Genomic DNA, 26,748 nt, shown 5'->3' on the forward strand with positions numbered 1-26,748 from the left:
ACCATTATGAGAAAACTTTCATGTGTGAACCATGAGTCTAGGCTTCGGAATGGTCTAGGACCATATCTCAACCTTGTATCTTCAACTATCAGTGGGCAATGGTCTGACAAGCCTCTTGGCCCTCCTCTTAGACGGATCTCAGGAAATTCCTCAACCCATTCTAGACTAACCAGCACTCTATCAATCCGACTGCATGAACGACCTCTCAACCAAGTAAACTTACGGTCATTAAGTGCCAGGTCCAACAAGTGCATTCATTGTACCCAATTTCTGAACTCTTCAGCAGATGCTGGTAAGCTAGTAGTATCTTGTCTTTCCTTCACTTGTACAGTCTCATTAAAATCTCCCATAAAATAACAAGGGACCTGACATAATCCGGCTACGTAGCTCAACTCCTCCCATACAGCAAGTTTTTCATCTCTAGTATGAGCACCATAAACTAATACAAAAGCACAATTAAAATTATTCTTCAATATCATCCCTTCCGCACACAACCATCTCTCTCCCTTATAAGAATTACTCAATTTAAAAATCATTTCATCCCATATTAATAACAACCTACTCGATGCACCGTCAAACTCAACATATTCCCACCCAGCATTATCACACCCCCATATATTTGTTACATCAAACTTTGTTATTACTTGCCTTTTAGTCTCAATTAGACCTAACATGTGAAGCTTGTATTTTTTCTTTAGGTCTTTAATCATTCTCATTTTCCCATCCCCCTTCAACCCCCTAACGTTCCATGAACTAAAGATCATTTTAAAGGATTATTACACACCTTTTTGTTATTCTTAGGTCTGCTCTGTCTTGCTTTCGCCTTCTGTTTTGCTAATCTTTTTTTCTAAGCAATTTCTTCATTTTGAGCTTGGAGGATGGCCATGATATCATCTTCTTCGTTATATAAAATTACACCAGACTCAACTGCTACTTCCTATGTCCTCTTGTTTCCAACATCTACTCCTCCAATGTTGTATTCTGATTGTCGCTAGTTTCCTCATCGTTTTCCTCAATGTAGTCCCCTATTTGCATATCCCTAGCTGCATTCCCACCCTGCACTAGCGTCCTCTGACCTATCTTTGATCCACAGCCTCCATTTACAGCCTCACTAACTACAGCTTCCACATTAACCCAGCTTCTGTTTTCAGGTACACTCATAGCCTTGTTCTCCCCATCTGATCCGTTTTCCCCATCTATATCCCCATCATTCCCATCATCGTTGGCATCCCTGATTTCACCCTTCTCACCTCTGGCATCTTCCTCGTAGCCATGAACTCTACTCACACGGAGCTCAACGTTGTCACCCCCCTCAACCCCTTTAGTCCTTCCAACCTTCCACTCAGCCAGTACCGTCGCAAGTTCCTCAACCTCCAATTCCTCCGAATCGTGGGTTTCAACATTCACCGCCTTCCCAACCACCATCCCAGCCTTCACCATACCTAGGCATCGCTGAGTTGTTCCAATCTGGTTCACGACATCATGGCTTCCACAGTTTCACTCTCAACCAGCTCCAACATCGCTATATCCACCATTCACAATTTTCTCATCGACAGCCCCGTCCTTCATCGTGCCTACACATAGTTGAAGAGGTTTTGCTCGCTTCGCGTTGCCATGGCGGCCTCGGTTCCCCTCATGGCATGCTTCAGTTCACCATGCGCTCCTTCCCTGGGTCAGAGCAACGCCTCCACCCCCAAGAAACATTTGTGCATCTGTTGCGTCCTGGGCTGGTCGGATCTCCATCAGTTTGCTACTTTCCACCCGAACCGGTTCCAGCTAGCCGGGCCCAACCAGCGAGTATGCCTCAACAGCCTTCTAGCTTTGGTCCGCTAAGCCGTTTAGGCCCAAGGGCATTCCATAGCCCAAGTTGTAATTGAAAGTAGTTTTGGCCCACTTTTTTTCCTATCGTTGTTAATTTCATTTTTCTTACTGACACCCCCTTGTTGCCCACAGTGCACATTGTCAAAAATCAAGGATACAATTTTATCACAATCTTCATTGTTGCTCATAATGGCACCCCCACAGAATCAGCTCTCTCTTCATTATGAACATTATTTGTGTTAGACGTTACCAAATTTAGACGATTCTGATTTAAATCTCCACTAAGCCACTCATTCAAAATACTACCTGTAATTACCAATCTGTCCTTGGCTTCTTCATCCTCCCGCGTCACCGACATCACCAGTTCTTCCGCCGGATCTACGTATTCCGGTAGGTATGCTTGCCTCACTGATTTGGCGGCCGCATCCGCATGATTGCCTACAGTACTTTTTCTTTGTTGTTTACTGCTGGTGTCTCCGTCCGCACCATTATCCAACTGACAGTCTATTCCATATGTCTCTTGACCCACTTCTTTAACCAAGACATCAAAGCCATTGATTCCTATTGTAATGTGTATCCATTCGTTAATCAGGTCCATAACAAAGGTATCAATTTGTACTCGTCCAACACTGAAACTATTGCACGATTCTGTCATTGTATCGCAACCAACTACTTCACCCTACTGACCCCCTATGGTTTTAAAAGTTTTCGCTGACCAAGCATGCAACGGAACTCCAAAACATTCTAGCCACACTCTTCTAGTTTCGCTCCGCTCTGACTCCTCCCATCTCCAGACACTATGAAAAAACTGTAAAAGGCTATTCATTTTGAAGGTGTATGCCTCCTCAGCACTCAACATACTGTCAAAAGTCAGGAACGCTTTATAAGCGCCCAGTTCTCGTACTTGGGTGACTTGAGGAAAATTTTTTGCAATATGAGACTTCAACGAGTCAAAGTTGATAACAGCTCTTGTCCCTCCCACGATACTTCTCTGTAGCCAATCCAAATGTTCTTTTGCCACAGCTACTTCCACCTTTTTTGTCCATCAATTGCCATGAGGATCTCTGACTGTTGTCTCCTTTTTCAGTTCTGTTGTATTCTTTTGGGCCTCTATCTAAACCTCCTTACGTCGCAGCCGACGAGTAGAAGTGTTCTGATCATCTTCTTCCATCTCAGCTCTCTTCATATCATTCGTACCCGACACTCGCCTGTATTTTGCTTCCCTGACAAACATAACCTTCCTCTCAATCTCATTCGATTCATTTTCTTTACCGCCTTCAAAGTGCCTCCCTTTGCGGTGTATCTTATGAACGCAAAAATATATATATTACTACTTTTTTGTTTTCGTGATAGATATATATCATTTATGCGTCCCATTCAATTGAACAACTAAAACAACTCTCTCTTCGATATATCTTCAGAGAGATTATCCACAAAAATAGAGATAGATTCATTCTCTAATCTTCGATACTCTTTTCGATTCCAAATTCTTGCATCTATGTCCTGATTCCTATATCTACCCCGTTTATGTTTCCCACACCCACGGTCTCTCACCCTCTCTCTCATGATTTTTCCTATGTCTTCAATGTGTAAATAAAGTATTTTTCTGCTACTAAAAATTTGTTCTTTAATATCACATACGTCAATATTCAATTGAATAAACTGACTATATTAGATTGAAATAGACCTTAGAACCAATAACCATATGTAATTTGTTTGGTCATATACACACACTCATCCACCCATATATGCTAAAAAAAATTTTATACCACAACTTAGTTATTGCTGGAAATAAAACTTAGTGTGACCATATATGAGACAAACAGCTTTGCGATACACAAGTCTCAGCCAATAACCATATGTAATTTATACCATCAATAATTCTCTTAGAGGGCCATATATTGAAGAAGAAACTTTTGGGTGTGGATAAGACTTTTATTTTCTCTTCCCCCTTATTCTTGTGATTAAATCCAAAAGGGCAAAAAAGGAAGTAAAAATCTGCTGACTATTTTTGCTATTTCTGTTGAACCAAATGTCAGTTAAATTTTTTCATTGATTATTTCTTTTACAATTCCACTTTCAATCGGTGACAAATCTAAAAGTTTTTAAGTGAAAACAAAATATATATAATATAATAATAATTTTTTAATTTAATTATTTTATTAGTTCTTATAATTTAAGAATTTATAATTAAAACATTATATTAGATAAAAAATTTAATTATATTCTTAGTAATTGTTATTTTTCAGAAAATACACATTAATTCTAAAATATTTTATAATTCATCTTACATCTACAAAAATATAAATATTTAAAAAAAATAAAAAAAGACCTAATTAAAATTTTTTATATAATATAGAAATTCAATATAGTTACAAATTTTTAAATTAAAAAGACCTAAATAAAAAATTGATAAAGCTATAAAAAATAATAGAGTAATTAAATTATATTTTTATAATTATATTTTTTTATTAATTTTTCAATTATCTAACTAACAAATTAAAATATTAAAATAATAATTTAAATTATAACGTATATCTTAGAATTCTATTATTCTAAGTTTTATATTTAAAAGAAAAATTGAATAAGTTTTTCATTGTCAAATATCTCTTTTATAAACAATCATTTAAAAATTTATCTTCTTTATGATTACGAAATTGGCTCTTTATAATATTCATAATTGAAGTTGTTACGACAAAATTAAAATTAACTATAAAAAAAAGAAACACTTATGAATAAATAATATTCTTTTAAGTCTCAACTAATTTCTAATAAAAAATATCAATCTCAAATTTAAGTTTGATAATTGATCATAAAAATACATATCTAAAATAAAAATTTTAAATTGACTATCAAATGAAAAAAATTGAGTAAAAAAAATTCTAATAGAGTCAAATTAATTAATTTAATTGAAAAAATAATTATTATTGTTAGATACTACTGAAAAAATTATAGTAACATATATGTGCGTCACTGTTTCTCAACTAACTTTTGTTAAATTATATTATACTGAGTTCGTGTTTGGATGATCTTATAAGAAAATATATTTTTTTGAATTATTTTTTAAAGATTTTATAAAAAAATAAAAGTAATTTTATGTTTAAATATTTCATATAAAAAAATTTTTATTTATCAAATTTTTTGATGACTTTTTTTTATTTATCAATTATGTTTGAGAACAATAATATAAAAATATTTTTTATTTATTATGTGAAAATATATTTTTAATGAATTTTTTTTAAAAAGACGTAAATTTTAGCCTCTCAAAATAAATTTTATTTTTTTAATATTTTTATTTTTATTATTAAAAATTTATTAAATACGTTCAAAAAAATCTTTTTTATTAAAATTTCTTTTTTCTATCATCTTAATAATATCCAAATAAGCACTAATTCTTAGTTTGTCGTTTAACATTTGTCATGAGGTTTATATTCTGGCATTGAAATTACTATTTATATGGGCAAACCACTATAATAAGCCAACATCAATCCAAATTTACCTATATGAGCCAAAATGAAAATCGATACAGCAATGAGCCAGATCATATTTTTATGTAATTCGAACCAGGGTAGTTCGAACTTCATCCTCAAATAATTCGAACCAGACCAGTTCGAATTTCGAAGAAAAAATTGAATGTAAATCGAACCAGACTGGTTCGAACTACCTATGCAAGTAATTCGAACCACTCCAGTTCGAATTAAGGGAAAATGTGTTCTTCATGTAATTCGAACCACCCTGGTTCGAATTACGCTTAAGCAAGGTTGTTAGTAATTCGAACCACCCTGGTTCGAATTACTAGGGAATGGGCTATATAAGGAGTTCGAATCAGCCTCATTCGAACCATTCTCACCTTCCCCTGCCCCACCAAATCTCAGAGAAAACGACCCAGATTCTCTCCGCGAAAGACCTGAACGCAATATTCTGCTCATGGGAGACGATCCGGCGCGGTTATATCGCTTGGACGGAGTCGCCCATATAGCTGGGGTCATCAACGAAGAGGTTAGTACGGAAATAACTTTGTTTTACCGGTACATGTGAGTTTGTGGTTTGGCATGCGAGTAAGATATTGGTTTAGTTGGTGGTTTATTTTAGTGGTTTATGTTAGTGATTTCTGTAAATGGTTTATGTTAGTGGTTTTTGTAAGTGATTTATGTTGGTGGTTTATGTTAGTGGTTTATCTTAGTGGTTTAGGTATGTGGTTTATGTAAGCGGTTTACGTTAACGATTTACGTTTGTGGTTTTTGTTAGCGGTTTATGTTGGTGGTTTATGTTAGTGGTTTATCTTAGTGGTTTATGTTAGTGGTTTATGTTAGTGGTTTATGTATGTGGTTTATGTAAGCGGTTTACGTTAACGGTTTACGTTAGTGGTTTTTGTTAGTGGTTTATGTTGGTGGTTTATCTTAGTGGTTTATGTTAGTGGTTTATGTTAGTGGATTATGTTACTGGTTTATGTATGTGGTTTATGTAAGCGGTTTACGTTAACGGTTTACGTTAGTGGTTTCTAGTAGTGGTTTATGTAGGCGGTTTAGTTGTGGTTTTATAATGTTAGATCTTTCATGTCAGTAGCCTATGGGGGTTTCTAATTTAAGTTTCTTATGCAAATGGTTCTCGTTCTTGGTATTTTTAAGCGGCTATACATAGTAAGATTTTTTGGTTTATCAATTATCGTGTTGATTATGTTTGTCACCGGTAATTATGCTGGTTCTAAGAATGCGGTTCATTTCTTCCGCAGCCTCAGCGATGCATCAGGAGCATGCGGCGGCAGCAGGGCATGGTCCTGGATGACAGATACGTTCCGTACCTGCAGATGGCTGGTCTTTACCATCTTGCAAGGTTGAACGATAGATGGTTCCGGTTGGACGAGGCCCTTGTGAGTGCGTTTGTTAAGCGATGGCGTCCGGAGACTCACACGTTTCATATGCCGTTCGGAGAGTGCACTATCACACTGCAGGACGTGGCATACCAGCTGGGTTTGCCAGTGGACGGGCGTTACGTCAGCGGCTGCCTATCAGAGTTCCATATATACATCGAGGGTGGCCGTCCAGCCTGGGTTTGGTTCGAGGAGTTGTTTGGAGTGGTACCTCCTCCTAGCCAGGTTCAGAAGTACGCGGTCAACTGCAGCTGGTTTCAGGAGACGTTTGGTGAGTGCCCGGAGGGAGCTGATGAGGATACTGTGCGTCGTTATGCCCGTGCGTACATCATGATGTTGTTGGGCACGCAGCTTTTTGCGGACAAGTCGGGTAACCGCGTTCACATCAGATGGCTTCCGTTTGTAGCTAGGCTGGAGGAGATGGGGACCTACAGCTGGAGTTCTGCAGCACTGGCATGGTTGTACCGGTGCATGTGCCGTGTGGCGAACAGAAATGTTATCAAGCTAGCGGGCCCACTTCAGCTACTTCAGTCATGGATTTTCTGGCGATTTCCTCGGTTTAGGCCTGCAGGATTTGAGACGTTCAGCTGGCCACTGGCCTCGAGGTACTTCCCTAATCTTTGTCTATTTCAATTTACTATTGGATACCCTAAGCACACATATAAGTAGCGGTAACACATGTGCATGTTGCAGGTGGTCAGGTTACATCCCTTCCAGTAGCGAGAAGGGTCCTAGAGTTCAGACGTGGAGGCTATGGATAGACCGGTTGCAGGATAGAGAGGTCAGTATGTAACTTAATAAGTTTTTTTATTTAACCACAATTTACGAGTTGGCATCACGAGTTGCCCTGACATTGTATCGTTCTGCGTGCAGTTTATCTGGATGCCGTACAGTAGCCCTGACGTACTTCAGGTCGTGCATCCCGAGGTTTTGGAGCCTCGGCATATGGTGCTGTGGCGGTCTGTTACATCGCTTATCTACTTTGCCGTCATAGAGTGGCATCAGGTAGACAGAGTTCTTCCGCAGTTTGGAGGGGTGCAGCCCCGTCCACAGGCCGCCCTGAACATCGACTTTCTGATGTCGAAGGACGGCAGAGGCGGCGACCGATGGTTCCCGTCCCATTTGCAGAAGTGGCATCAGTATTGGGAGGACCGTACGGAGAGCGTGCTGAGATTCGATGTTGTTACTGACCCTGGTCCGTCGCATCTGTTCTTGGATTGGTGGAGTCAGCACGGGAAGAGGTTTTTGTCTCCGGATCCGCAGTTGGGCGATCCGAGAGCCGCTGCTATTCCTGTTGAGGCCTCACAGCGGGGAGCTGGGCAAGTACCTGAGATGGATCGGCCTGACGACGTGCCGGATAGGAGGCGGGTTGATAGGAGAGCTCGCGTGGGCACACGTCGTAGCCAGCGTGACTGGGGTTGGCTTGAGCGTGCTATGGAGGCTGGCGACGAGGCCGGCCCCGCTAGGGGTCGACGACGACATCATCCTGGCAGAGGTAGAGGGCGTGCTGCGGTTCATGCCGCTGCACCTGACCCTCAGGACGATGACGATGATCAGCATGGGCCTGAGGGCGGGGATGGTGCAGGGCGGCCTCAGTTGCTGGTGGTAGTACCCAGGATGGGGTTCACGGAGGTGAGTGGTATGGCTCCGGGATGGGTGACGGGGCTGAGCCTAGTGACGCTGGACTTGGGTCCGGTCCTTTTGGACATTACTTTGTTGGAGTACCCACCGACGACCAGCCTCAGCAGGACGGTACTCCATGGGTTATTCCCGGATCACAGTGGCAGGACTTCCTTGGGGCAGATACGCTCGATCCGGACTTCGGCAGTCCACGGTTTCTGGCGGAGATTTCGGCTATCATGCAGGAGGACGAGCCGGGCAGGAGGCGTCCTCAGACCCCTGCCACGCAGGCACCCTTAGATGTTGATCTTAACGAGCCTGCTACGACTCCTGTTGGTGACCAGTTTGCTTTGGGAGGTACCCCACATTCCGCTTACACCGCTGCATCACAGTCTGTCGCCGGGCCGTCTGCCGCACCACTCCATTTTACGCCACCCGCACAGCCTACCCCGCATGAGGACGCAGATGAGATAGAGGATGAGGAGCCGTTCATCCGCAGAGGTCAGAGGCCACGGGTTCCCCGTCGTTGTGGGACAGGCTCCCACTTGTTTAGATGATTTACATTTCATGTATTTTGGACATTAGGGTTCACTCATGTATTTTAGATGATTTACTTTAGAGCTATTTTTCCTTGTTGTATGCTCATTTTATTGTACTTAAAAATCTGTTATTTACCTAGTGGATTAGTGACTATGTATTATCATTGAATCATATGACACTGTAGTTATCAACTTTTGCAGTCATGGGATTTCTAACCAAATTCAAATTCAGATGCAACTTTTTCATTACTAGAAGGTAAAAGGATAAACAGATAACACAAATCATCTTAAATAACAAGTTACAGGAAAAATAAAATCAATGAACACTAACAATAACAAGATCGCTACTACTGGCCCCCCGTGTGAGACGGTCCTCCAAGCTGTGGGCAACTCCTGCGGGTGTGTCCGGGTTGGCGACAAAGGCCACACCTCTTTGGCCGATTCGGATATGCCTCGTCCATGTTCGTCCGTATCCTAGTGGATCTCGGACGACCCTCTCTTGCCCGCCTCTTGGCAGGGTCCGGGATCACGGTTGGCCCGTCGTAAGGTGGCCAGAATCCCTCTGGTATCGGCGGTGTGAATCCCATCTGGTACACACGGAACACTGAACTAATCTGATACACGCTGTGAACATAAGAGGACCAGGTAACCCGTGAGTAGGCGCAGCATGCAAGTGCGTGCTGGCACGGGAAATGAAGTGCCTGGAAGTACCCGCAGTCACAGGTCCTGGCTGCAAGCGATACTCTGTAGGTACCTAATGAGAAAGAGCCCGTCGGGGTGGTCTCGGCTACGGTGAACTCGGAGTTATCCCGGTCATACAAAGTCACCGTGAAGCACCTCGAATTCTTCAAGTTGGCCTCTATACACTTCACCAAGTACTGACTGAATTGCTGTCCGGTTCCCATCTGGGCCTCAGCCTCTCTACCCTTGCGAACAAAGAGTTCCGCAAGCCTTCCATATGTTGCCTTCACCAAAGAGCAAACAGGGAGGTTTCTGACACCCTTTAGGATTGAGTTCACACACTCCGAGATATTCGTCGTCATGTGACCGAATCTCCGTCCCTCGTCACGATGCTGAGTCCATAAGGAATAATCAATCCGGTTCGCCCACTCACACATCGCCGGGTCTTCAGACCGAAGAATATCAAACCAGTAATCAAACTCAACCTCGGTCTTGGCATATGCGGCATTCACTAGAAGCCTATGTGCATCTTTGCCCTTGAAGGTAAGGGCAAAATTAGCCGCTACGTGTCGAATGCAGAATGCACGGTATGCAGATAGAGGTAACCAACCCCCGTCCGGAGCCTCAAGCGCAGCCTTTATGCCGTTATGCCTGTCCGATATAACCAGAAGACCGGGCTGCGGTGTCACGTGCTGTCTAAGGTGGGAGAGAAAGAATGACCAAGACTCTGCATTCTCACCTTCTACTAGTGCGAATGCAACGGGTAGAATGTTGGAATTCCCGTCCTGTGCAATCGCGATGAGCAAAGTACCCCCGTACTTCCCATACAGATGGGTCCCATCAATGCTAACTAAAGGCTTGCAATGGCGAAATGCCTGGATGAGCGGTGGAAACGTCCAGAAAAGTCTGTGAAAAAAAGCTTGAGACTCGTCTACTTGTCCACTAACTCGAACGGGGCTCGTCCGTAGGATTGCAACAGTACCGGGCATCGTCAATTGGACTCCCAAAACCCACCTGGGGAGCTCGTTGTATGACTCATCCCAGTCACCATATACGAGGGCAATTGCCTTCTGCTTCGCCATCCAGACCCTCCTGTAAGTCGGCCTAAACCCGAAGTGTGCTGCTGTGGCATTTAGGAGCACCTTGATGCTGACGGATGCATCGGCCCTAACCATTGGCATAACGAACGCGGAAATCACATGATAATCCAAGCTCCTGTGGTCACTCGAGATGGAGGTCGCAAGACAAGTGTGAGGTCCATTGTACCGCTTGACCTCCCAAATGCCCTTGCGCTTCCGCAGACTCAGTCGAATCAACCATGTGCACCCATTCCCAAACTCAGAACACTTGCCCACATAACGGCGATGATCAGACTCCACAACCTTGTACTGTACCCCTCGCCGGATGCTGTAAGTCTTCACACTTAACAGGGCCTCGTCTTTATCCTGAAATTGCTGACCAACCTGGAACTCTGTCAAACCAGCAGTCCCTTCAGCATCTCTAGCTCCGAATCCAACAGAGTGCCCTGAAACACCCTCTTGCCTCATGGCATCTAGGTCCAAAGAGGAAAAATATGGTGGATACTACTGTGTGCCAGAACTAGAACCACCGACTACCAAAGCAGGCTCAGTCGCTCCAACCTCGTCGCCGCTGTCATCCTCAATCATATCCGGCTCGACGTCGTCCTCCTCTACATCACCCAACACTCCGTCACCGACGCCAACCGGTGGAACTCCCTGTAAAGCGTTCGGCAGAATATCAACTGATCCTACCACGTCGCCTACTCCATCATTCAGATCAACAGCAAAAGACGGGGAGGCGACTGGTTCGACCGCTGGCTCGTACACAGGGACGGACGAAGAAGCAACGGCAGGCCTTGAACTCGAACCGGCTGCCGCTGCTTCAGTGGTGGCATTCCGGTTCGAACCCCCTGAGCTGGATACCACATCAACCAACTTTGCCAACAACTCTGGTGTCCTAACCTCGGGAAACTGCCTCCGACATAGAAACATGACTTGCAGGTCCTCATCACTACCAATCGTGAAGCAATCATACTTCACCGTATCCTGCAAGACAGTGATTGGAATGCGATAGAAAAACTTCTTCACTCGCTTCGCACCTTCCAGACCGAGTTTCATCAGCACAGATCTAACAAGATCATCATAGCCCGTCGTTGGTTTCACGACGATACAGAGAGGATCCTTATCTGTGAACTTCACACCGGAGCGAGTTTTTCTCTTAATGGATCCTCTATGGTGAACCAAAACCCCAAAACTCTCCTCACTAGCCATATTACACCCTCTATGAGAGCAACTCACGTTTAGAACCATATATATACTGCACTGTCTACTACTAATTCGAACCGGACTGGTTCGAATTCAATTTGTGTAATTCGAACCAGCCTGGTTCGAATTACTTGATGCAGCTTCTCCCTATATAATTCGAACCAGTGTCGTTCGAATTATGTGATACGTTTTCCTCCCAAGTAATTCGAACCACCCTGGTTCGATTTACTTGAATGAATTTCCCTCTTCATAATTCGAACCACTCTGGTTCGAATTACTAATGAATTGAGTTCGAATCACACTGGTTCGAATTATATAAATATAGGGTTTGGCTCATTGCAGAAACGAATTTCAGTTTGGCTTATTTAAGTAATTTTCAACTTCCCTTGATTTATTCTGGTTTTTTGCCCTATTTATATCCGTCACTCACTATGCTTGTTGCCAATGACAGCAATTGCTTATGTTTTTAGTTTATATACTTGTATCAGCTCTATAATATTGCATCAAACCAAAATTATATTGAAGTCAAATTCTTTTACATTCGTTACAAAGTTTGACATCGAAAATTTTCTCCTTGTTTCTAATTGCTATTAATTATACTTAGATCTTGTTGGCATCGAAAATTAAGTGTAGCTAGTTAGTTCTGCATAATAAGACATGAGTTTTAATTTTTAAAAACGGAGATTGAGAGAAAAATATATATTATATGTATTTTATCGCATCTTATAATTGCGAGAACAATGCTATCACAATTTTTTAATTAAAAAATATATTTGAGACTTAAAATAAGAGTTTTTATTCTAGTTTTGTGTTAAAATTACAATCTCATGATGATAGAAATTTTCTAAACTGCTACGAGTGGTTAGAAATTTCACTATATATATATATATGAAGTAAAAAATTGAATAATTATAGAAAATTAACTTCTAATTAGTCAACGTTAATTAACTTTTTGTTTTGGTTGTATTTAACGACTTAACATTTAGAATTTAGGATTAATATTTAAAATTTAAGATTTAAGATGGTCAACAACAAACGATAGTAGTCCATAGACTATTAATTTGTAGTGAGAGATAAAATTGTGGTGTCACAAAAAAAAAAAAAACAAAAAAACAAAAAAAAAACAAAAAAGTTAGGGAAATGATTTCAAACAAAAAAAGGGCTGATATTGACTAAAAATAATTAATTTCATAATTTAATTGTAAAAAATTTAAATCTTTATTCTCGTAGACATCTCTTATACTATTAATTTGTTCTATTAAATATTGACATGGCGTGTTAAATTATCACCGTCGATACTTAATAGCAACTAAAATAGATATTTTGAAATTTTACTAGATAGAAAAACATGTAGGGATCAAAAATAAAATTTTTTATTTAAAATAAAAAATAATAATAAATTATTAAAATTTATTATTTTTTATCATTATTTTTAATTATTAATTTAATTTTTTTAATTTAGTAATTTAATAATATATTTTAACTTACCCTTTCAAACATGAATGACTCATTGATAACTAAAAATATTAAAATAATAAATTCTAATAATTTTCTAATATTTAAGAAAAAAAAACTTATTTAAGTATAAATTATTTATTATAAATATAAACCCATAGTTGAATAATGCAGAGCAGTAGTTTTGTGTTAATGGTGTCGGCTCGAATTTCGTTTCAATCAAAACCCTTTGAGTGACCACAAAAACATTTTCTCCTCCACACACAACAACTATCAATCATGTTCCTTCCATCAAGAAAATCCATAACCGTATCCATCATTATCCTCCTCCTGAATCAAACAACAACAACATTAGTCTCATCAAAATGCACTTGTGATGACAATTCAAATGACAACAACAATAATGTTTCTGAGGCACTAAAGTACAAACTAATAGCCATGACAACAACACTAGTTGCTAGCATAATTGGTGTGTGTCTTCCAATCATGGCGAAGAACTACAGATACCTTAACCCAGAGAATGATTTCTACTTCTTGGTGAAATCATTTGCTGCTGGTGTGATCCTAGCAACAGGGTTCATCCACATTCTTCATGATGCATTTGAGAATCTAACAAACCCTTGTATTGGTGAAAAGCCTTGGGGGTTGTTTCCGTTTTCTGGGTTTGTGGCAATGCTTGCAGCAATTGGGACACTCATCATGGAAGCTTTGCTTACTGGCTACCATAAAAGGTCTGAATTGATGAAAGCTCAGCCTCTGGAAGATGAGGATGAAGCAGTTCATCATCATCATCATGGTGCTGCTGCTGGTAACGTTCTTAACCCTGCTCTTCCCTCGTCAAACAGATTAGATTCGCCGGAACATTCGCCCGATCATCTTCGAAATACTATAGTGTCTCAGGTATGTAACTCTTCCCTCCCACTTTATATAAAGGATAAGATCGTTGGATAATTTATGAATATTAGATATTCTTTATAGTTTTTATAATTTAAAAATTTTAAGTTTCACCTATATTAAGCTTAAAAAAAAAGAATTTTAATATAAAATAAATAAAAAATATACAAATTTATGCAAACTCAAAAAACCGTCAAAATGATCATTCTTGAACATGAAGGGATGGCTCAAATTCTTTTATCACATGCTCTGTTACATTATTTCATAACTAGATCAGGACAACTCTTCATACAATTGAGGGGAGGCAAGAATATTCAATTCTCTTTTTTCCTTAACTCTCTCTCTCTCTTTCTCTTTTTTATTTTACTTCAAATGATTACTAGGAATATAGTATGAGACATTTAGATTTAATAAGATTTTGATGAACATTCTGAATTTGTGGTCCCATTTTACCATTATTGGACTGAATTATGGTTTATACTCATTTTAACTGTTTCATTTTTTTTTTTACTTTAAATTTAATAAATGTCCAAATATACACATATTTAAAGATGTAGAATATATTAATCTTACTCTCTTCAGATTTTGGAGTTAGCTATTGTTGCGCATTCAATCATTGTTGGGGTGTCTCTTGGGGTGTCCCAAAGTCCTAACACAATCAAGCCTCTGGTAGCTGCATTGAGTTTTCATCAATGCTTTGAAGGCATGGGACTTGGTGCCTGCATTTCCCAGGTGCTACTTCTTACAAATGTATTTATATATAAACAAAAAAAATTGTGCTTGCGTTTGTAGTTTTCTTTCATAAGCACAGAATAGATTACTTAGTGTTTATGAAAAGTTTGAGTGGATTATATTTATACTACCTCTTTTAAGTTGACATTTAGTTAGACATAAAATATTAGAGATTGTCATAAATATCGTAAGTATAATCCACTTTAGTGATATACGAATATTTAATAATTTCTCTAACACTTAATTAGTTCATATACCTCTTTATTGTCAGCCAGAATGTGAAAACGGAATGTTTTTAAGAATAAATAAAATAAGGATTTAGTTAATATGTGTTGTTAAAACACATGTTAAGATTACAAAAGTAAAAAAAATTTATTGAAAATATAAAAAATTTAAATTTTTAATGTATTTATTTTATATTTATTAAATAAAAATATTTAAAATTTTCTATTAATAATAAACTTATGATATGCTTTCAAGATACATGTTAGCTAAACTCATAAAATAAATATATTATTTATTGATATATGCAAATCTAGAACATTTACATTTTTATCCCTCGTTACATATTTTTCATTTATAATATAAATAAGATTATGACAGACAAAAATTTAAACTCTATCTGCATTCACCATAAACCAACACTAATCATTTTCATTATTTTCTTCTTCTTTTTCTCACAAATAGCTGGTAGCAATTTGTTAGTATTTAACCAAAAAGGAAGTTTATGGGACAGCAATTTTATTAAAATTTGGTCAGCATTTAGCCAGCAAAAGAAAAGTAAACAATCTTATATGCATTAGATGTAGTCTCACACCATTAAAAATATTAATAATAATTACAAATTACAAAACTTGCTAGCCCCTTAACCCTCTTCTTATCCAAATGCAGACATAAAGGAAAGTGAGAATGGAGTTCGTCTTATTTGAATACACCGGTCCTACACTAATGCGCACTCACCACATATAGATTTTTTGTCTCAGTTGAAAACCTCATGCAGATTGATGAATATGGGGACACTTGGTCTAAAAGAAATTGGGAATATCAAATACAAATTCCTAACAAACTTTAAAAAAGATTATTCTGATATCGGATTTCTGACTTGAGAGTGATGATCATATTCGAGTAATGTTTGATATTAATGGAAAAGTTTTAGCCCAACAAGTGATAGAACACCTCGTCTCCAGTAAATTGCTTCGGTCGACTACGAAGGAGGGCTCTGAGCCGGATGAAGAGTATATAGATGAGAATGACGCATCCAACAACAGGGATGGTGAAGATGAGTTTGTGCCCAAGACCCGTTAATGAACCAATCCGATTTCTTCTATCTTTAAAGGATGGTCAAAGGAAGAAATCAAGAATCACCAATATGAAATCTAAGAAATCAAAATTTACATCCATCCACACCTATCTCATTGCCATATATACAGGTTTTCATAAATCGTATCTCACTTGCAAATAAAATAGTTCTCTTAATTTTTTATAAGTATTTAGTTTGTAGTATAAATGAGACGTAAAACGAGGGATAAAAAATGTAACTAGATTTGCATATATTATTAGCAAATAATATATTTATTTTATTTATTTAAAAAAGTTCATGTGAAAACTCCATTTAACTATAAAAAAAATATTATAGATCATCAGAATTTATTATTTTTTGTTATTATCTAGCAATCAATTCAATTTTTTTAGTTTAATAATTTAACAATATACTTTATCTCATACTTTTAAACATTGATGGTTAATTGATAGCTAAAAACAATAAATTTTGATAGCTCTCTAATATTCCTCTATAAATGGTTAATGCAAAATTTAAAACAAAATAAATAAAAATTATCGTTCCTTTCAATCTATTTATTTTTCTTCAATTCTACAAATTCTAAAATATCACTTTGACTAATATTTGTTGTTTCTTTGATTAGGCGCAATTTAAAAATTATACAGTTGTAATTATGGTACTATTCTTTTGCTTCACAATCCCAACCGGAATTGGGGTTGGTATTGGTATATCAAAAATCTACAACGAAGGCAGTCCAAAGGCTTTAATAGTTGAAGGGATTCTGCTATCAGCATCCGCAGGGATTCTAATTTACATGGCTCTTGTTGATCTTCTTGCTTCCGACTTTATGAACCCTAAAATGCTAAGGAGTCTTAGGCTCCAACTTGCTGCAATTCTTGCACTTCTTGTAGGAGTCATTTGTATGTCGCTCTTGGTCTTGTGGGAAGGAGCATAGCCACATTGTAACTTCAACTATTAAACTTCCAAAATGTCAATTCTTTTCGTTCAATTTATCTATTTATTTTAAAAAAATGAGGTTTTCATATATATGTTCATTTACTGGTATTTGTTTTTATTACAGAGAGGAACATGATGCATATATACATAAATAAATGGTGGCCAATGCAATAACACGAGGATGCCTATGAAATCGCCACTTAACTTGTCCCGTGACCAATGGTTCTGAAATCGAAACCTGCACTCTTTTTCGATTTTTAAAATTATAAATTGCAAATTTCAAATTGCAATATATGATTTCTTTTAATTTTTAAAAATTATTTTTTATATTGGTTTGTTTTTAGGGATGTACAAATGAATGAGCTGTGTGGAAATTGACCACGAGGATCTGACATTATCATCCCACACTATGCAGGTTTCTGACTCAAGCATCACGCAAGGAATGCTGAGAGTCAGTTCGAATTTAAACAGAGAGGGTAGGGGTTAATTTTATTTCAGAGGGCGAGAAGGCATTGTGATAAAAAAAAGGATACGAAAGGAGGAAGAGTTCTGCCATCATCCCCGTTCTGACTTACTCTTTCGTTGGTGTTTTTGCGTTGTTTCTGGTTTTGTTGTTGTCTCTGCCACTATATATTCTTCACCAATTCTCCCATCTCTCCAACTCTTGATTCCTTATGTACCTCACATCCTCCAATTCTTGGATAGCATATACATGAAAAAAGACATGTACGAAAGTCAAAAATATTTTCTTATTTGAGTGTTTTCCTTTTGTAATACAATAATCAATTTTAATGCCTTTTGTTTTCTTACCTGAGTGTTTTCTTTTGTTGCAAATGCGGGTATGAGTCTTCATGGGATACCATCATTGAAAACTTATGAGTCTGAAGTTGGTCTTATTGTAAGATAAACCCGTTATAACCTGATAATGATTTTTTCATAAACTAATCATGGGTTGTTAGAATGATGGAATTCATAAGATTGAATTGGTTTTTATCAATATCACCAAAGTGCTTTGTGATTTTAGATGTATAATTTTGTAGTCATAAATTTATTCTGACTTTAGATCAACTGATATAAGTTTTGAAATCTTATACATAAAATTTGAAGATGGACTTCTCAAATGGATTGATATTAGTTTTCAAATCGTACATTAAGAGAAGGAAAAATATTTTTTTTCCCTCGCATTACACGAGATTCAATTTCCAAAATTTAAAAAAAATAAATATTGTGGCTTTTTAATTTTTATATTGCAAGTACAATGGTATTTTTCACCATTATTAGAGCTTTGTGTGTTATCCAGGAGTGGGAAAGACGGCAAAAAATAAATCGGACGGTCCGATTTACTCCACCACAAATTGGAGGATTGGTATTGCTCGTAAATCAAACCCTCAGATTTGTGGTAGACGATAACACACATGCAATATTCGAAAGGCGAAATTTAAATCCAACGAGATCGGACGAACACAAATGCGTCTTCAAATTGGAGCCTTAGATTTGTGAGGCACGCTAATCCAACGTACAAGTTTAAATCAGAGACAATCTAACAATCAAGACTGAAGATCAAATTAGAGCCTCAGATTTGTGAGGCATGCTAATCAAATGAATAGGGTTACATCTGCGAAGATCGGACGGTCAAGGACAAAGAACAAGTCGAAGCCTCAAATTTGTTCTGTATCCTAGTGTCGCCCATGCAATTGGTTGGCGTGGAGTGCGTGAGGTGGAAGGTTCTTCTCTCTCTTCTCTTCTTCGTTCATTCCTCTCATTCTCATTCCATTCATTCCTTCACTCTCATTCTCATAAACAAAAACACATTCATAGAATCTCAACCCAAAATTTTTATTTTAGCAAAATCACAATGCCTAAGAAGCAAAAAATTAAAGAAATTGGTCGTTTCGAATTTCACATTGCTAATTATCTTATGTAAATTTTTTTTTATTAAAATTAAAGAAGTTGATCGTCTTGAACTTTACATTGATAATTATCTTAGTCAATCTAATTATGTAAATTATTTTTTTAAGTATGAATATTAAAATAATAATATACATTTAATATTGTTTATAGTAATTAAATAATAGTATTAAACGTATTGGGATAGATAAAAATTAATTAATCATATATATATTGAGTTTACATTAATAATAATAATCTTTGGGTGTAATTAGTTTATTAATTGTATTTGTTAGAGTATGATGGCAATTAAAATTTAGTTTGTAGGTGAAGTTTACTGATAATACTTCAAATTAGAATATTTGCTAATTTTTTTAGTGTTCGTATCATATCAATTTAATTAAGCAATGTTTTTAAATTAAATTAATAGAATTTAATTTAAGATTTGTGATTAATCTGATTAATTATTTTAGATTGTTTGATAATATAAATTAGAATTGTGAGTTTAATTTATTAACTATACTTGTTGTAATAGAATAGATAGCAATTTAAATTTTAACTTTTTGGTAACATTAAGATTAATGATAAAGTTAATATGTTTTAACGAAAATAAATGGTTATATTTTTGTAGTTATTTTAATGTTATCCAATAGATATTAGAACTAATTATTGCCACAATATTAATTATTAAGCTAATGAAAATAATTAATATTTAGGTTTTATGTTAAAATATAATTATGTATTTTACTTTTATGTATGTATATATGTAGGTAAATTTATTGATTACTTACATTTGTTATTCTCTGTTTTAGAAATAAGATATATATAACTTGGTTGGATTTGTTGATAAAAAAATTAATTATAATGATAATTAAGTTAAAATTAATTTAGGGTATACTAGTTAGTTTAGTACAAAGTGTAACACTTTACCACACAAAATTTATGCTGCAGTTGTAAGTTAGAGGTGGTGAGACATTACGACCTCTAAAACTTAAAACTACGTACATAGTAATTGAAGAATAATGATATATTTAGGAGCTTGTGAAAAAAGATGATAGAACAAAAGTTGTATCACACTCAAAACGTCGAAGATAACAAGCGTCGGTAAAAAGAACTGAACGAGACGATATATATATATATATAGTTCAAAGGAAATATATAGCAAATACTAGTCTCGACTTTCGAAGACAAGGTCGGCTAAAAAGTATAATACAACCCAAAAATACACAAAATATAACCTGTTTCTCCATAAATCAACCTCTAAGAGGGATATACAAATACATATATCAAAAGTAGAGAAAAGTACTATATAGATCAAAATAAACCCAAAAGTAAAGTCTTCGCTTCATTAAGAGTCTAGTGTACTCAACGAGGTACGTCACGTCTTGCATCTGATGAAAATAACAAAATCCGATAACGAGTGAGAACCCGAAGGTTTTTAGTAGGGTAATAATTCCAAATAGAGACATTGTAAAAGATATGAACCCATTAGGCAATCCTAACCTCCAATCATTCAAGGTTCAAGCCTAGAGTCCTTTCTAATCCAAATAAGGTAAACAGACTAAGTCTCAGTCATACTAGTGATCTCAAAATCTCAGTTCTTCCCAATACAAGTCATTATATCTCTTTATATCATAATTTTTCAAATTCCGTAAATCTATATCAAAACTCTGTCCCAATGGTATCGATTTATTCTCAATATTTAGTCTCAACCCGGAGCAAGAGGGACAAGTCACAACCCTTGTATCTACCCAGAAAGTTTCAATATCAATCAAATTCATTTCCATCATCCAATCATTCAGTCATTAACATTGCATCAAGAACAACCCTTAGCATCACCATCACCAGCATAAGGAATCTCTCATTTGTTCAAACACAAACAAAACAATACAAAAAATACACAAATAGAGAAACAGATAAAGCAAGTAGCTCAAATAGCATATAGATACAATTATTCAACAAAACAAGCCAAATACAAGATGTACACCCAATCAATACACACAAATACAAATGATGCATGCCTGCCCTATTGGCCATGAGCTCACGCGTTGGTTTTATTGCCAGAACCCGACACGAGTAAGCAGGATTAATCAACTGTCCTTATTCGTAGGTTCCACAAGTAAGCGGGATTCACCAACTATCCTTACTTGGAATATGCAAGTGGGATTAACCACCGTCCTTGCCTATCACATTAGACCACAAGTAAGCGGGATTAACCATCCTCACCGGGTACCTCGAACAAGCGGGAACCGTCCTTGTCTGGAACAAATATCAGTCAATGCACAAGCGGGATTAACTACTGTCCTTGTCATTGTAGCAAATCTCGAGCAAGCGGGATTAACCACCATCTTTATCCGAAAAACCATGAACAAGTAGGATTAACCACCATCCTTGTTCTGGTATAACTCAGCTCAGTGTGTAAGCGGGATTTACCACTGTCCTTGCCACAAGTAAACATCAGTTCACAGTAAAGTCTTTAATCAACTTTTAAAATCATTAAGGTCATTAACCATATTCTCATTTAGCTTACCAATTCCTTTGTCTCTTGAGCAGGATAAAACCTCCATCCCTACAACTACACAGCAACCACGGAATAAGCGGGATGAGACTACCGTCCTTGTCTGGTATAGGTACTAGAGCAATAACAAATCAGTAAGCAAGTGGGATAACACCCAGACCTTGCTATAAACAGATATCCAATCCATACACAAGTGGGATATCACGCAGACCTTGTCAATCCAGCCATTCAGGCTATAATCAATCATTATCAGTGTTCTTAAGTAATTTCATAAGTGATTTAACTCATTAACCCAAATTATTTATCCATTTTATCGTTTTGAATCCATAAACCCCATTCATGTATCAGTTTTTCAATTTCTTAATCATGTTAGTGGGATGGAACCTCCGTCTTCACCGCAGGTGGGATAAACTACCATCCCTGCAACGATTTTATCCGGTTTACCAAGTAGTTATCCGGAAATTAATTCAATTTAATGCCTTCAATATGCTCTCACTCCTTCCAGAGTCTAAAAACTAGTTCCTGGACCTTAAACAGAAATTACAGAAGTTTAAAAACTTGTTGAAAAAGTCAAACAGTTCAAAACAGAGTTTAAATGAGAAAACAGGACTTATGCGTACACATCACCCTTGTGCGTGCGTACGCACAAATCATAAGGGCTTCTCACCTTGTGTGTACACATGACTCCTGTGCGTACGCACAATTTGAAAAATTCCTGGGTGTGCGCACACATGACCATTTTCGTTCGTTCTGACCTGTGCTGCGCACACAGGCCAAAATTCTGGTTTTCTGTAACTTTTTAAAATTCAGCCCAAAACCTCAGTTTTCAAACACTCATACTTCCTCTACAAAATTCTGTTGTCGTTCATTTTTAGATGGTTTTAAAGGACTTTTCATTAACTTTAATTTAAAACAACTTTCATTCAACTTCAAACTCCGAGCACCAAGTTATGACCCGTCAAAGTTAGTTAAAAACTAACTTTTACCAAATTTACACTAATGCTCATTTTCACCAATTTTCCATCCCACTCAATTCCAAACCATACCAAAATTTTTACTAAGCATTTTTAGCACTCATTTACTATTTTCTAACCATTCAACACATAATTAACCAATTTCAATCTGCCAACCATTTCTAAAGTTTTCTATCAATAATCAAACCAACAATCCATTCATATAACCAAATTCTCATTATCCCGATAATAATTCACTTATGGCAAATTCACCACTTACCGTGACTTATCATATAGGGGATATCTCACCCTATCTCGATCTCTGTCCCAATTTCCATCATAATCAAGCATACCATAACTCATGTTCAATACAACTCATTCATATGCACATTTATATCACTCAATAACCACTCAATTCACAAATCACAACCAATTAACACAACATCAACTAATTTCATTCATCCTATCTTAAGGACAATTAACCTATGTTTTTCACATAGCTTTACATAATGCCTACTTGAAACTAAAACTTGTACCTTGCTGACGGTGGTTTCAACCTCGGAAAACTCTTCTCCGAAAATTCCAACCTCCACCAAAACCTTACCACTTTGATCTGCAACTCAACTCCATACCAGATCACGCCAAAGCCAATTCCAAACAAGCCAAGATAATCCACACAATCTAATTACAATAATTACTCAATATTCATACTAGGATTTTACGCAAAATTATAGATATGAAGGGATTTAAGCTTTCTTATCTTACTCTACTCAAAAATAGGATGGAATCCACTTGGAATCCATTCTAGAGTACCCCTAAACAACCAAAATCACAAGTTTCTCAACAACATATCCCCAAAAATACGAATTAGAAGAGAATGGAAAATTGGATAGTGATTTCGTATTTACTTACAACATTACCAGATAGAATTCAAGAGGGATTCGAGACGAACCTGTGATAAAAAACGGCTTGTCAATCGGAGCCCCCCCTCTCAAATGGAGAATTTGGTGCTAAAATGGGTTAAGTATGAGTTTAAATAATGTGGGCTTGGATCTGGTGAAGTCCGGTTCAATTACTTTATCCCGTTGACCCAACTTTGGACTAAAACATTTAAGATTAGTACTTTAATTTACGTTCTAAATATTTTTACTTCTCTAAATTATAAATTTTTAATTTTTTAATCTTTTTCGCTTATAATTAATTATTAAATTAATTAATTATTCAGCATTTATCAGATTTTTAAACAGAGGTTAGTTTATTATAGAGGTTAAATTAACTTTTTTAATGTTCATATTAATTTAATGTTAGTTATGAATGATTTAACTTATAACTGATTAATTAATTAACTGAGACAACTTGAGTTATTATTTGTTCATGATTTATAGGATTCATGAACTTTGAAGTGTATCCACCTGTATGCATCGGATGCATACAATCCGATTGTCAAGCCTCTTTTGCATGTCACTAGGTTTTATCACATATCTCAGATTAGAGTGATTCAAGGACAGTCGGCTTTGGTAACAGTTTTAGCAGAGAGATGGCACCTTGATACTCATACTTTTCATTTTTTAACTGGTGAGTGCGCAATTACATTGGAAGATATGACTCTAATCCTAGGTATTTCGATAGATGGTCTTCCTGTGATAGGAACAACTATGACTAATCACAAGGCCAGGAAAGTTGAATGCTTACATCAATTTGGGGTTGCTCCTAGAGCCAATGATTATAGAGGAAGTTACTTTTCATTTTTTAACTGGTGAGTGCGCAATTACATTAGAAGATATGACTCTAATCCTAGGTATTCCGATAGATGGTCTTCCTGTGATAGGAACAACTATGACTAGTCACAAGGCCAGGGAAGTTGAATGCTTACATCAATTTGGGGTTGCTCCTAGAGCCAATGATTGTAGAGGAAGTTACATCAAGATGACCTGGATTAGAAATGTGAAAGACATATTACATTTGAATGATCGAGTTTCCATTGAGAAGTATGTGAAGTGTCATATATTGTTGTTGTTTGGGTCAATCTTGTTTGCTGATAAGTTTGGGTCAACAGTTCACTGAAAATTTATGTTACCACTTCGTGACTTCTCTCGGATTCACGGAATCAGCTGAGGATTAACATCCCTAGCATATTTGTACAAAGCATTGTGCATGGTATCTCGCTTTGACTGTAAGGAGTGTGACGGTCTATTAACATTGTTACATATCTGGGCTTAGATTCATATGTCATTTCTTGTCTCGATTCCCGGTGCCCGATTATATTTTTCACTTACTAACAAGTAACAATAATTGTTAATAACTTGGACACCATGTTCTACTTTGTATTTTAATGTCTCTTCCAATAGAGTTTACTAATGAAAGAAAATGATGCCAGATGGCATAACTAGAAAATGTTGCTTTTACAAGTGAGTGATTGGGAGATTACGTGCCACTTCAAAATCGAACTGATGCACTTAATTAACTAAATTCATGGTCATATGACTTCATTGGTATCCACTATCAAATGCTAAAACAAACTATTCACGTGGAATGTTATCCAGTCACCTTGTATACGTCTCACCCCGCTTGCGTAAATGCTTGTAACGCAATTGGTGTTTGCGCACTGTCCTAGAATACCCTGAGATAAAAAAAAAACAAGATACAACCATTATGATAATAAACAACTATATTAATTAAAATCTTAAGTGTATTTAATTACCTATGTTGACAATAAGATTTTGTTGATATGGTGCCTTGAATTTTCTCAAGAAGTTGGACTCTATATGCTTGATGCAAAAAATGTGGAAAGCCCTTGGAGGCGACAAAGCTCCGTTACTGTGAGCGGTGACTGAAATAATAGAATCGTGTTGATCAAAGGTAAGACCCACACCATCCCGTATCATCACATGTTGTCGCAAGTTACTAAGAAAAAATGCCAAGCATCAGAAGTCTCCCCCTCAACAATGACAAATGCAATCAGCACAATGTTGTTGTTTCCATCCTATGAAACTGCAACCAATAGACAACCCTTATATTTTTTATACAAGTGAGTCCTGTCTACCTGTACTAATAGCTTGCAGTATCTGAATGCTCTAATACAAGGGTAATAACTCCAGAAGATACAATGTAACACCCGGATATCTAGAACCAAGTCATCCCTCAGTATACTGGCATAGTTTTAAAATGGACGGCTGCTGATTGCTCCTTGTGACACATGACTTCAAACCATATTGGCAAAGCTTCAGAGGAAGTTTCCCAACCTCCGAATATTTTTTCTACTAACTTTTGCTTTGCCAACCATGCTTTGCAATAACTTATAGTGTAATTAAACTTTGACTGAACTTCAGTAATGGTAGATTTCACCTTTATGGATGGATCATCCTCTACCAATGGCTTACTTGCTTCTACAATTGTGATGGAACTCAGCTTGGAATGATCTTGAAAAATAGTGGCTCTAATGCAAGTGTGAATATCATTATATCTCCTTATCTCCGAACAATACTTCTTTCGGATCATGCTAACCCCTAATCAGTAAATCAAAACTTGTGTCGTATTGTGTATATTTGGCATAAAATATTTAGGATTTCGTACACCTGATAATCTACACATCTGCAGATAGCATAATCTTTGACTGCCGCAATCACAATTTTTCGAGAACTAAATTCCATTTCTACGACAAATTTACTGTCTACCATAATAGGAGGTTCTGCTACAACAACACGATAACATAAACTTAACAAGTATATATAAATATATAAAATTAAAATATAAAAATTCTAAATATATAAATATAAATATATATTTTTATTTATGTAAATATATTCTTTACATGTTTACAAACAAAATATAAATGATATTTTTTATATAAATGTATAAGTTATATAAGTATATAATATATATTTATCTAAATATATAAATATAGAATATGAATATGTATTTAAATATATAGATATATATACGTTTTACATTTTAAATTTATAGTAGGATACATATATAAATAAATATATAATCTAAATATATAAATATGTACATTTTTAATTTTAAATATATAATATATATAAATAATTATGTAAACATATAATTATATATATTTTTATAATTTTAAAATTTAAAATTTTATATTATAGATATATAATATAAATATAATTTAAAAATTTGAAAATTACACGTACAAAAATAAACAAATACATAAAATATGCAAAATAATACTATTTTGTACTAGATATCTAAAAAAAATAGGTTGTCACTAATGATATAAAGAACTTAAAATATAAT

General features: G+C 36.4%; 1 protein-coding gene and 1 pseudogene across 5 annotated transcripts; one reads left to right on the forward strand and one right to left on the reverse strand.

The window, feature by feature from the left end:
- Positions 1 to 9,197: 9,197 nt before the first annotated feature.
- On the reverse strand, positions 9,198 to 11,861 carry LOC148565845 (uncharacterized; annotated as a pseudogene).
- A 1,582-nt stretch (positions 11,862 to 13,443) lies between these two features.
- On the forward strand, positions 13,444 to 17,940 carry LOC107644011 (zinc transporter 5-like). Of its 5 annotated transcripts, none has more exons than XM_088486219.1 (5): positions 13,444 to 14,171; positions 14,748 to 14,897; positions 16,820 to 17,138; positions 17,258 to 17,355; positions 17,549 to 17,940. In XM_088486219.1, the coding sequence occupies exons 1-3, from the start codon at positions 13,551 to 13,553 to the stop codon at positions 17,129 to 17,131; spliced, it is 1,083 nt and encodes a 360-aa protein (XP_088342345.1). In that variant the 5' UTR covers positions 13,444 to 13,550; the 3' UTR covers positions 17,132 to 17,138; positions 17,258 to 17,355; positions 17,549 to 17,940. The 5 variants fall into 5 exon arrangements, with proteins under 5 accessions (XP_088342345.1, XP_088342346.1, XP_088342347.1 ...); XM_088486220.1 differs by having other exon boundaries at positions 13,459 to 14,171; positions 16,820 to 17,166; XM_088486221.1 differs by having other exon boundaries at positions 13,459 to 14,171; positions 17,478 to 17,940.
- Positions 17,941 to 26,748: the final 8,808 nt, after the last annotated feature.

The sequence above is a fragment of the Arachis ipaensis genome, chromosome B5 (genome assembly GCF_059453495.1).
Source record: "Arachis ipaensis isolate K30076 ecotype BB chromosome B5, ASM5945349v1, whole genome shotgun sequence".
In the NCBI taxonomy this organism is placed as follows: domain Eukaryota; kingdom Viridiplantae; phylum Streptophyta; class Magnoliopsida; order Fabales; family Fabaceae; genus Arachis; species Arachis ipaensis.